Genomic DNA, 13,547 nt, shown 5'->3' with positions numbered 1-13,547 from the left:
AGAAGAACTGCCTTTGCCTAATAATTAAGATGTTATAACTGACCACATACCCGTGTTGTGGGGAATGTCTCCCAACAAAATTAAAGGTCCTTTCTGGGTAAAGGTGCTGACTCAGAAGTCAATGTATAATGAGGTATTGGCGGGGGTCATCAAGAAGACTTTGACTGCCAGTTAACCTGTGGGCAGGACTCGGACAACTGGAGATTCCTCTGCTGTCCTCGAAATGTGTGTTCCCCACACCAAGATACAGGCTTGAGCTGGAGATGTGGTGTTGAAGCTATGTGACCTGGTACTGAACTGGTGATGGCCTTCTGTATCCATAACTGAATCCAGGTAGGACCTCTACATAAACTTTTAAGACGTGGCAAGCGAGTGCAGAGATGTACTCATCTTGTGGCTTCCCAGGACAAGCCTAGAAGTTCCCTTGCTTATTAAACCTGCCACCTACCAATGTGGGATGGTAGGTCTCTTTCTTCTGTCTCTTCCTGCCTCTGGATGCTGGTTGCAGATTACACCCAAATAGCTGTCCAAGAGGCTGTGGACAAATATTAGGGAATGGTGCGTGCATGGAGATGAATGCAAGATGAGTGTTGAGTCACTTTCACTGAAATACAACCACCTGATATTTTTAAAAATATTTTAATTATTTATTTGATAGAGAGAGAGATCACAAGTAGGCAGAGAGGCAGGCAGAGAGAGAGGAAGAAGCAGGCTCCCTGCTGAGCAGAGAGCCCGATGCGGGGCTCTATCCCAGGACCCTGAGATCATGACCTGAGCTGAAGGCATAGGCTTAACCCACTGAGCCGCCCAGGCGCCCCAACCACCTGACATTTTTGAAAGCAAATGTTCTTCATAAATATTTGTCCTTGTACAGTTGCTTATAAAATGTCCCACTTTTCTCTAGTCTGTCTAAAATGTTAATATGTACATATATTTTTGTTTAAAAGTTTATTCTAGGTCTGCTTATTCTATTTCAATAAATTTGATATAGATAATTTATGCTTTACTAAATATCTTTGTTATTCAAGCTAAAATAGCACTTACAACCACGATATATTTTGCAGTTAAAGTTGCTCTAGGATTGGGGCACCTGGGTGGCTCAGGGGGTTGAGCCTCTGCCTTTGGCTCAGGTCATGATCCCAGGGTCCTGGGATCGAGTCCCACATCGGGCTCGGGCTCTCTGCTTGGCAGGGAGCCTGCTTCCTCCTCTCTCTCTGTCTGCCTCTCTGCCTACTTGTGATTTCTGTCTGTCAAATAAATAAATAATCTTTAAAAAAAAAAAAAAAGAAAGAAAAGAAAAGTTGCTCTAGGATTGAGCCTCCATAGTAAAATTCTTCATAATTCAGGTACCTAATGAATGCATCTCAGGACCAACTGGGAGGTTTGGGCAGAAATAACATTTTACCTCTTCTTAAAGGTGCAAAAAATAGAGAAAGTATTCTGATGATTTGGATTTTGTACCTTTTTATCTTAAGCAATGATTTCTGAGAAAACAAAAAGACCTGGTGCCATTTTAGCCAAAGCTTAAAAGAGTGTATGTATTAATACTGCTCTAGGTAAGAAATAACATAGCATGTAAGGAGACAATGACCTCGGGGGTCATACACTATGGACCCACTCATATTCAATCATCTTGGAAAGTTATTTTTCCAGGCAAAATCTCAGGGTTTGTTTTGTTTTGTTTTTCATCTACAAAATGTGTATAGCATCTCTACTCACTTTGTAGTACTGTTCTCAGATTGTCATAAAAGTAGTATTCCTAGCACAGTGCCTGCTGTCTATAAATGGAACGATTACTATTTTTCTCTGTAGCCAATATATTTTATGAGATAATTTCAAAGTTCAACATTTTATTCAGTACAAATTTATTATTTTGAAGAAAAATAATTAAGCAAAAATTTCATGTTAAATTATTATTTTATGCCTAATAATTTTCATACCCAGCCTGAACTCCTATTCATTCATGAGGGGATTTCTATTTATCCAATCATTTTGTGAAAACTCTAGGCTCAAATGTGGGCAACAGACCATCAGAGCTCTTTGGGAATACAATGCAAGCACTCCTAACATTATCTACTGCCAGTGGCTCTCAAATGTGGGTCTCTGGAATCCCAAACTCTCCCAAAAACAACACTTGTAGGTTGAAGTTAATTCCTGTTCTTGCAGATCCATGGGGAACACATACTGAACTTCTCAGCTGTTATCTTTCAGTGATCCTAAGAAGTGTCATAGGGAGGCAGGTATGCTAGAGTGTTCTTCAATTTTTGCTCTCCTGTTTGAAATAGTTAAACCTAGGAATGACTCACAGCCGAGCTAGAAGAAGATCACTATTAAGTCTACGCCACGGCTTTCACTATCCAATGGTAGTCGATTCTTACCCAACTGCCTATACTTAGTATGTTTTGGGCTTTCACAAAAACTGTATTTATATGGATGAATTATCTTTGGAAACAAAGAAATGAATATGGCAAAGTTCCTGGATATAACAATTTTAAAATATAGAATTAAATGACAAACAAAAAGGGGAGAGTCATATATGATAAGACATCTGGAAACGTGATGCTGCCAATTTACAGGCGGAACTTCAGGGACAAAACAGACATGGAGGAATGCCTGAGCCATGTCCCTCTGATATGGGGAATCCAGAAACACTGGGTCAAAACCCTGTGCCCCATCTAAGTAAAACTTACCATCTACTGTAAGCTAATTTAACTCAAAAACCATTATTTACTTCCAGAGTATATCCACTATCTACTTTTTTAGGTTATTCTAAAGTTAGTTTTACACTGTGAACCCAATATAAGCATGATGGCAAATGCTATGACGACATTGTTGTTGTTCAACACTCCAGAAAAAAACAAAATTTCTTTGACTGTTCTATGTACCGCTATTTTAGAGTGAACAATCTTACCACATTTGAGGGCTCTAGTTTCTTCCTTCTCGCGAGATCAGTTATGTTGATACCATTGTAATTAATGCTTTCCATGCAGCCTTTGAAGTTCTTTCTACCGCTGGAACTTGGCTTCCCAGAGAAAGGTATGCCTCCAAAGGTTATCTTTGAGAAAAGAAAAAAATGTAAATATTCACACTGTATTCAACTTAAAAAAATATTCACAATAAATTAGATGAAACTATTAATATAACCAAGGTCAGTTATACAACCAACGTCTGTATATCTCTCCCAGGATATACAGACAATTTTTTCTGCCTCCAAAATCTGTTGCATATTAATTGTGCTGTTATGGAAGTATACAACAGTATCATTAATTCTGTAAATCAGACTATTAACAAGAAAATAGCAATAATCTTTTGTAGCCACTCAAAAGCATTTCATAAATTTTCCTGAAATGTTTAAAAAGATTTTATTTAGCAGCCTTCTTTTATTGCATAATACTAAAAACACATTTTTATGAATATCAAAGACACACTACTCATAAGTGCTTCTAGTCATCATGAGGTAAACCAGTACTAATGTAATACAATGATAAACCCTATGTACTATGTAGACCTATTTTAATCTAAATGACCATTAAAGTCAAATAGTCACTAGACTAATTTTTAATATAGAAAATAGTTCAAAAAGTCTCATTATTACATTGTTTAAGAACATATTAGGAGATGGGGGCTTTATTTGAGCACTACAGGCTTAGAGATATCATGGGTCTTCTGAATCCTACAGAATAAGGTGCATGCCCTTTACTGTGATTCTCTGTCTACTATCACCTATAAACAGAGAGGATGTCTTTTTCCTTATATCTTTGGCCAAATTACAGTACCACAGTGTCAATTTCCTATAATACAAAATTATATTTAAAATACGTATTGCCATAATGACATTTATTGCTAATAGTGAAACAGTGGTAAATAAATCTAATGCTAACCAGAGCTGCAATACCAAGATATATAAACCAGATGTTATTTCTCTTTTAATTATTATTCAATGTTACCATTATCAACTTTTCCTATAAAGCTTTGAAAACGAAAGCAATAGTTAACACATTTTTGAATGTCAAGACTTCATATTTGAAACATAGGCACAGATCTTTGTGTTCTAGGAGGCCATTAGCAAATTATGTTCTTTTATTTAGTGTCATGGCATTTTAGATGTTTAGTTTTTGTGAAAAAAAGCACAAATTAATGATAGTTTATGAGATAATATAAAATAATAAAAGACCTCACTTAAAACAAAATTTGTTAATAATGTTAATAATAATAGATACATAGTTGAATATGTATTGTTTGCCATAGAGTTTATATATGAAAGAAGAGAAAACTGAAAATAAATATATAAAAAAGAATTAAGAAATGACAAAAGGAAAATTATACAGTAATCTAAAATAGTAGAATTATTAGGAAAATATTTTCAAGGGGCACTAAAATAAACTTATTAGGTACTAAATAAGTATACATAATACCAAAGGTAGGAATTATTGATAATTTATAATTATGTGGAATGCTTTATTTCCTGCCTACAGTTCATTTTACCAATTCTTTCCCAGTTGATGGTAATAAAAGTCTACGCTTAGCAACATGCAGCATCAAATTTTAAACATTACTACTAAACACCAGTTTAAACATACTGTCTCGTTCTTTCTCCATGTGCTGTCGGGATGATGATTAGAAACACTCCCATGTTCCCCTGCTTCCAGCCACCCTCAGCACAGGTCCTACATCCCTCTCAGAGGTGCCCTAGTGAAACAACACAGGCTCAGTTTGCCGGATTTCCTGACAACGAAAAGATGTGGGTTCAAATCCCAATTCCTAATGCAACTAATCCTATGAAAATAGGTTGCCGCTTCTTCTGATTATGTATTCTCATCAGTAAAATGAAGTATCTGGGCCACAAAATATTTCCTGAAGTTATAATTATTCAGGAAAAAAAAATTGTTGCAATTGTTAGATTACCTACCAGATACTCATATAACTCATACAACTGGCTTATTAATGATATTATCATTCAATAATAGCCCTGAGTTTAATGAAATAATCACGTTGACTATTTTGTTAGCTACCAAGAGTTTACAAAATATGGCAGAGATGGCTAGATACTTCTCAATGTCCTTTTTCCCTACCTTCTTTAGGAAAACAAGAATGCTTTTCAGCTATGCACACTGCAGCCAGTATACCACATTTGCCAACCTCTCTGAATCAAGTTTTGGTCTTGCAAGATTAAAGTAGTAAGACTGTGTGACTCCAAAAACTATAATTAAAAGGGGAAGGGAGCACAACCTTCTTTACTCGTCTTCCCACTGGAATGCAGGACGGAATGTGAACAGTCATCTAGGGAGTGATTTGCGATGGGACTGGAGTAGCAGCAAGGTAAAAGGAGAACGGAGTCTTAATGACCATGATGCTGCCATTTGAGCCGAGGGCTCCCCACCTACAATTACCTTTTATATGGTGGAGAATAAACAAGCATCTGTTACATGCGGTCTAATTAATCATAACTGATACATATGGTCATTTCTATTACTTCCTATCGCCTCCTCATATAATAATGCTCTGACAAATATGCTATTACATTCATTTTCCAAAAGGGGACTATAATGTGTCCACTGTCACACAACCAGTGAGGAGCAAAGAGGGACTCAAACCCAGGACTTCTGTTCCAGTTTGAGCCATGCAATTGATTCTCTACAGTCCTCCCTAGTTTCTTTCTAAAATCCTAGCCTAGTTTTACAACTATCAAGGGGCATTTCATTCCACTACCTCCCAAGCAGAAATGTATTGCAAAGGCAATGGCATAATATCCACAGGGTCTATCCTGGAATTTAGCCGAAGAAAAGTGAGAAGCCAGGCCAAGCATCAGTGTGCAGTTCTGCCCTTTGGCTGAGAAGAAGTATGTGTATCTGTTTACCTTTGTACCCTTCTCAGGGTACCATGCCGCTAGTAGCTTGCCTGCCCATGGCGTTTGGCACACTTTGCAGTATAATTGGGCTCTAGGAGGTGATAAGGTGAACTCTTTTTTTTTTTTTTTAAGATTTTATTTATTTATTTGACAGAGATCACAAGTAGGCAGAGAAGCAGGCAGAGAGAGAGGAGGAAGCAGGCTCCCCGTGGAGCAGAGAACCCGATGCGGGGCTCGATCCCAGGACCCTGGGATCATGACCTGAGCCGAAGGCAGAGGCTTTAACCCACTGAGCCACCCAGGCGCCCCGATAAGGTGAACTCTTAAGCCACCTTCCACAAAAGATGCCCACCCTGAGTTAATTCAAAGGAGCAAACTTGTTTTTTACTGCTTCTTTCATGATGTACATCTCTAGGAATAGTGCTGGGTATTAACTTACCCCTATGGTGTGCTGAATCCTGCTCATACCAGCTCATGAAAACAGACAGTTCAACAGAGCCATTGTTAAAGACAAATTACATAGTTTCAGATTACATTACACAAGTAGTAGCTACTAGGAACTCATCTCTATATTTTCATTAGTATGTACAATCTTGAGATTACTTATATGTCTACATATGACGGGAACACCCTATCACAGTGTGGTATAATATATTTGGTCTTTGTTCCCAGTTCCTGGTACAGAGCCCCTAAAACCCTTGGAATGTCCTGGGCTATAGGAATGTTTTCAGTTATTCATAACAAGCCTCCTTTGAGGTCTGAGTCTAGTTACTACATGGACGAGTGAGAGAGGTGTGTGTGAAAACGCTGAGGGACTGACTCAACTTAATGGACTCAGGATTCTTTATTAGTAAATCTGACTTTCTTCCCAGGGTCTCCCTCTAACAACGTCTCAGGTGCTGTCATCTACAGCTCAGGTTCTCAAAGGTGGTATGTATATTCATGGCCTTCAAAGTGTCCATGAAACTGCTGACCCTGAGTGTGTGCATGAATATTCATGAATTCCATCACAAACTCAATACAGTCTATGACCCCAAATTTTTAATTCTGTTTTTTGAAAATTGGAATTGTTTGCCCATTGCTAATGTTCCAGGATCTCTCATCTGTCCTATGGTACTTCAAAGTTTATTAATGGAAGGTGAATAATTCATCTTTAAGTTCTCTCATACAGGGAGATAAGCCACCTAAGCCAAGAAAGGTACTAATTTAGGAAAAAAATAAAACTTCTGGGATTTTCATATTCTTTCCCTTGCAACAATCATTATGCTTTAAGGAGATTTTTTGGGAGGTAAAGTTATTTTCTGATAAGCTTAAATTTATTTTAATGTTAAGATCTCAATATCAGGGTTTATATAGCATAATCTATTTTAAATTCCTATTTAGGAATATATATAATATATTCACCTCACAGAAAATTTAGAAATTATTTAAGTATATAAAGAAAATAAACACAGTTGTAAATCCTAACTTTTTCAATTATCTTATCATGAGCCTATTTCACATTTTTAAAAATTCATGTAAGATATTGATTAACACATATACGTGTGTATGTATACAAACAATTTCAAAAGTGGGGACAAGGCACACTGAGTTTGCACAGGAAATTCATGGGGTCACAGCCACCATACACTTTCTATTTTTAAAGGATATGCAAAATATTTGACACGTTCTGGGCATTATGGGAAACACTAGCTTGAGCTAGTTCACCATTCCAACAACCTGCTACACTGCTTTTAATAATTTCCTGTCCTAGTGAAGGTGGGTTTTTTTAATAATTTCTTTCATAAAAACATGTCACATAAAAGTAAAAGTAGAACAGAAGATGGAGATGGCAGTCAAATCTGATTCCAAAGTCTGAGGAGTTGTACCATCAGGGACATTCAACCCATCAGCAAGTAATCACTGTTATTTTAAGAACTAAATAAAATATATTTTTCATTTATTTTATCTGTATTTTTTAATAGCTACCAAGTCGTTAAGACATAAATATTTATTAAGTTGTCTGGCTCTAACTATTACAGAATGGTCTAGGACAGCTGTGGAAAAATTAGTAACACCCTGAGGGTTCCATGAAGGAAGAAAGTTTAGAAACCCCTTGCTAACTAGTATTTCATCCTATTTATTTTCCTGCTATGCTCTTTTTGTTCATTTAGTATTATCCTTTTTCTCTTGGAATATATAACACTGTGATGAACATCTTACAGAACTCTTATCTCTATATTTGATTAACATTTTTGGTGGGTATTTTAAGGTTGAACTGCTCTCTAAATAATTTATTAAAAAACCTGAAATGGGGACGCCTGGATGGCTCAGTTGGTTAAGCGGCTGCCTTCGGCTCAGGTCATGATCCCGGCGTCCTGGCATTGAGTCCCGCATCGGGCTCCTTGCTCCGCAGGGAGTCTGCTTCTCCCTCTGTCTCTGCCTGCCACTCTTAAGTCTGCCTGTGCTCACTCTCTCTGACAAATCAATAAAATCTTAAAAAAAAAAAAACAAAAAATCTGAAATGCCTATCTGTTTAATACAGGAATATACAGTTTTTAGGGGACCAATATGATTATTTTTTGACCTTTGATAATTTGGAGGATAAAATATGTCCTTTTATTTATGGACAACCTCTTAAAATATTCTATATTTTACTTTATTTCTTCTATGATAATTATATCCGAGAAAACAGAACCCAACAAAAGAACTATCTATAGTCATGAGGTCATAAATGATAATATAAATCAGAACTCAGGATTTCTTAGTCAATATTTTGTAACAAATATTAGGCAATGCTGTATTTATAATATACTATCTATTCTCAAGAATAATAGATGATTTATGCCATAATTAACTACCAATGGAAAGATTACAACTTATATTTGTTCTGGACTTAATAAACTGCCCTGCTGACATGATAAATGGTCTGCTCCCTTTGAATTATTACTTTGGTACCAAGATTTTTAAAATATTTCAAATACTCATAATTACAAACTTAGAAATGAATAAAATGACAGTGTTAATAGATTAGACCCTCAAGTTGAAAGATAATTTTTCTTTGGAGAATAAAACAAATGGGGCAGGCAGGCATGTGACTGACAAGAACACGAAGACCCAGTAGGAGACGGAGGCAGCCACTCAAGATGGAGGACAACGACGCGTCCCCCAGCTCACCTCGTAGTCCAGGTCCAGGTAGTCGAACTCTCCGTTGGTGCGGAAGTGCTGCACGCCCCTGTCCAGGGTGAGGTTAATGCTCCGGCCCTGGCGCTCAATGACCACGGAGTGCCAGTGGTGATCATCCAGCAGACTTCCAGTCGTCACGGACGTGTGGCCGTAGATGGGGCCGAGCTGATTGCTTCCTGAGCCATGGAAGGAACAGAAACGAGGCAGTGACACCACGGCGACCCTGCGCACGGCCAGCTTCCATCACAGCCATGGGCTGGCACTCCACTCAAGTCCTGTCCACTGACGCTAGCGTGGGGGAACCGGCATGTAACTATGCTTAACAATAGTTTCATATTCAAAATACATAAAAGCTGCTAAAGATGGAAAACATCTCCTTTAAAAAAAAAAGAAAAAAAGAGTATGAGGTTTTGTTTTGTTTTTACTGTGCCATGAATTCTGCTAAGTTTGACAGGGTCCTTACAAAGTCAGTGTCCCATGGTTCTGGAGCCCAGTGCCTGGACTCTCAGGCTGACTCAGGACTGCCTTGCCCTATGGTCACAGGTGAGCAGGCAGCTTCTGTGAGCTTACGCTGCCTCATACAGGAAATGGAGAAAATCAGGGACCAGCTTTACAGGGTTGCTATGATGATTAAATAATTAGTACATGCAAAGAACTTAACCAACTTCTTGGCATACAGCGAACATTAGCTAAAAGTTACCTGTTAACAGGCTTTTATTGTTGCTATTATTTTTATTTTTGGTCAAGAAAACACAGCATGACACTTTCCAGTTTTCACTGACTCCAAAAGCAATCATTTTAACCACGATGTAATATTTAACGGCATAGAAAATTAACTCAAGTTATATTTTAAAATAAAAACTTGCAAAAATATGTATGAAGCATTAATCTAGCTTTGGAAATAGATTTCCATGGCAACAAGACTATAAATGAGAGTGAAAGTTTGTGAGAATCCAAAATGTTTACTAAGGTCATCTCTGGAAACTGTTTACATGTTTTATACTATCTTCTATTTTGTCTAATCAAGTATTGCTTTTCATGGTCAAGTAAATTTAAGTGCTATAAAAATACAACACGGTTTCAGAATAAATAGTATCACAGAAACAGGAGAAACACACAATTGATTAAGGCACTGAATTATTTCCTCTTTTATTTTTTTTTTCCCACATTTAAGATACTAATGCTGCCTATACCTGACATTTTCTATGTCTTTTCTCGATCAGATTTTCTTTCCTTTTGATGGTGAAACCAAATGTGCCTGTGACTGGGACTGTGATTATGACTGTCTGTTTACATGTGGCAGTGGGGCAGAGAGGGAGAGAGAAAAGTAGGAATAAGTCTAAATGAAAGTATACACTCTATTTTACTACTTTAAATTACTTTAAATGACTAGAACACAAAGTAGCAGCTAGATATGCCTGATATTGAGGTAATGGCATTTTAAAAAGCACAATGGACATATGAGTGAGTGCATTTCCATGACTGTCATAAATTCCAATCAGTCAATAAAACTCTGTAAGTCAACTGCTTTCCAGTGAAACAGTAATGACTTTTCTCTGAGATCAAAGGCTCAGACACAAGTTTCAGAACAGTAATGTCATACCTATAGAAAGCACGGTGGCTTTTAAAATGTTCCTCTGTGTGTTTCACTTTTTTAAAAAAAAGGAAAAAGGTTTGAGAGGAAGTAAACATCCTTAGATATAATTCAATTGCTCCCAGTGTGTATGCATATTTTTTGTATGCATGTTTTTAAAAAGTACTTACATTTTGTTTTCTGATCTCTACCCCCAAGCCTCCTATTTCTCCTTATCTATTAAGAATCCTTCAAAAATGATTTAGGGCTATTTTTTCCCCAGGCAATACATGAATACCTATACTAATTATAATAGAGAATTTTATGAAGAATTAATAGGTACAACATTAATCACTCATTTCCACCAGTAAACATAGTTTGGTCTATTTCTTTCCAATTTTTTTTCCCTATAAATATATTTAATTATATACATATATAGTTATGTGTGTATATATAATCAATATAAAATATTGAGGTGTTATTTATAATATTTTATACTACAGTTTTAATTTAATGTTTTATGGTATTTTCTATAGAATTAAAATTTTTCACAGACATTTTAAATGCATTATCAACATATTTCTATATGCTTAGCTTTTTTTTTTTTTAATTTTTGACATTGTGATCAATATTGCCAAGTATATCCTTGGACTTAAACCCTATAGCCATTTCTCATTATTTCCTTATGATTATTGGGCCAAAATATACAGGCAATTTTTAGATATCTGAAGACACTGTCAAATTGTTTTCCTAAAAATATTTTCTGATGCAAAGAGCAATACAAAGAATCTTGTCACATACTCAATATTTATATGATTTTTTAAATTGATTTACTTAACAAAAATTAGTTATTATTTTATTGTCCATTAATTTCATAGATAGTGCAGTTGAGCATCTGTTGTTCATAGAATACTAACAATTTTTCTTCTATGCATTACCTTTTATGTCCTATGTCTTAGGGAGTGGTATAAATTTTTACTCATGAACGACATTAAACTTCCGTATTTAACATTTGCGTTTTTCAAGTTTCACACTCATTATGATTTTAATGTAAAGAATCCAATATTTTTGTGTAATTAAGTGATCCAGCTTTCTCTGTGATTTTCTTCTTCATTTTTTCTTATAGAAGCTATTATTTCTATCAGATTTGAAATGAGTACAGTTTTATAATAAAGGGTAAATATTTACAGATAATGTATCAAGTATTACCAACAAAAAAAAAACCCTAATGAAAACTGCACTTTTTAGTATAATACTAATTCTCAAAGTAATAAAATTTAATACATAGAACACAAGCCATATTCGGGAATGTCTGGACCACTCAGACTGATTAGCAAGTCAAAAAGGCAGGATCTGTTTTTGTATTCTTTTTTTTTTTTCTTTTAAGATTTTACTTATTTGTTTGACAGAGAAAGACAGTGAGAGAGGGAACACAAACAGGAGGAGTGGGAGAGGGAGACGCAGGTTTCCTGCAGAGGGGCTGGATGCAGGGCTTGATACCAGGACCCTGGGATCATGACCTGAGCCAAAGGCAGAAGCCACCTAGACACCCCTGTTTTTGTATTCTTACTCTCAGTTTTGTGGCTTTCTACTGGGATGAATTTAACATGTGAACTTTAGCTATTAATATATTTTAGATACAGTGTTTTTGTAGAATTCTGTTATTATTTACAACAAAAAAAAATATGGAAGGTGTGATGCCCTCCAAAAACTTCTTGCATAAATCCTGACATTTTTAGCCAAGCAAGAGACTTAATAACACTTAAAAACAAAACAAAACAAAAAATTACAAAACAAAATGGGAAGTCATTCAAGTTCAACTCATTCTCCAGCCAATACTTTATTTCTCTGATTCCTGATTCTCTGATTTCTAGTTAGATTTTGTTTGAAAATTCAGTTTTACATTTCTCATCTTTTCTTAACCTATGTCAATAAAACCACTGTCCTTTCTATTCCACTAAGAGAAAAATCAACAGGAACCTCTACAGGGCCTAAGCCAATATTCACCTGCCTGTCTCCATCTTAGGTGAATTCAACACAACAGCCACCTCTTTTCTTTCCCTGCTCTCTGATACCACATGCTCTAATTTCCTCCTGCTCATTCCCCTCAGTCTCCCGGTAACATCTCCTCTCAATCTCATTCATACACGCAACTCCCTAATAGAGATCTCAACACTGATGTCTAATAAGCAACTAAAATGCACCATGTCCATGTTAGACCTCCTCTATTAGAGGAAACTAATCATCTTTTATTAGAAGATGCTCTGTAGAGAAAATACAGAGTCACCTCTACTTCTGAAAATGGCAGTCAAGTCCCTTAGGTATCCAGGAATTATCCTTTACTTATTCTCTTTCTTTCTCATTACAAATCCTGCTGAACTTACCACTAAAATCATCTCCCAACTAGACCTGCTTCCCTGCATCTCCACTGACAACCACCTCTGCAAACCAGGGCCATCTCTCACTTGCCTCATACTGAAGTCTGGCTTTGAGTCTCACACAAATGCAAGCATTTTCTTTTCTAGGAATCTCAATACACTTTTAAAAATAAGATCGTGATGCCATATAGTTTAAAGCCCACCAACAGCTTCTCTTTCTTAAATAATAATAAACCCTTTACCATGCAGTACAGGATCTTACAGGACTTGAACAATCCCCGATTTACAGATCTTATCTTCTTTCCCATTGACTCACTTCATCTACCCACAGCAGCCTCCTTCCTAATTCCCTGAGTATGCCAGATCTTTGTCTGTAGTGACTGCTCCCTTGCTCTTCTCAATATTCTCATGGCCAGTTCTAGTCATAACTGAGATCTCAGCTTGTGTGTCTTCTCGGGGAGAATGTTCCTCAATGCATATTCTAATGTGGACCTTTCTTGTCTCTGCAGTATCCTTTATCATTTTAGCTTATTTAGTTGATTTCAAACTACCCATCCTTATTTGAAGTCATTGCTTTTAAGTT

At 36.4% G+C, this 13,547-nt stretch overlaps 1 protein-coding gene across 1 annotated transcript in view; it reads right to left on the bottom strand.

Moving 5' to 3' along the window:
* The window catches only part of LOC111154452 (contactin associated protein like 2), a 2,043,877-nt gene that overhangs the window by 1,084,585 nt on the left and 945,745 nt on the right, over nt 1-13,547 (bottom strand). The window contains exons 6-7 of the mRNA XM_022514057.1: nt 9,005-9,189; nt 2,912-3,055 (exon numbers count right to left, since the gene is read on the bottom strand). Of these exons, the coding sequence (XP_022369765.1) occupies nt 2,912-3,055; nt 9,005-9,189 (329 nt within the window). The remainder of the gene's footprint in view (nt 1-2,911; nt 3,056-9,004; nt 9,190-13,547) is intronic.

Source organism: Enhydra lutris, unplaced genomic scaffold, assembly GCF_002288905.1.
Source record: "Enhydra lutris kenyoni isolate GAN:26980312 unplaced genomic scaffold, ASM228890v2 scaffoldscaffold37, whole genome shotgun sequence".
In the NCBI taxonomy this organism is placed as follows: Eukaryota; Metazoa; Chordata; class Mammalia; order Carnivora; family Mustelidae; genus Enhydra; species Enhydra lutris.
Note: the sequence above shows the minus strand (reverse complement) of the source record. Positions and strands in the feature narration are given on the sequence as shown.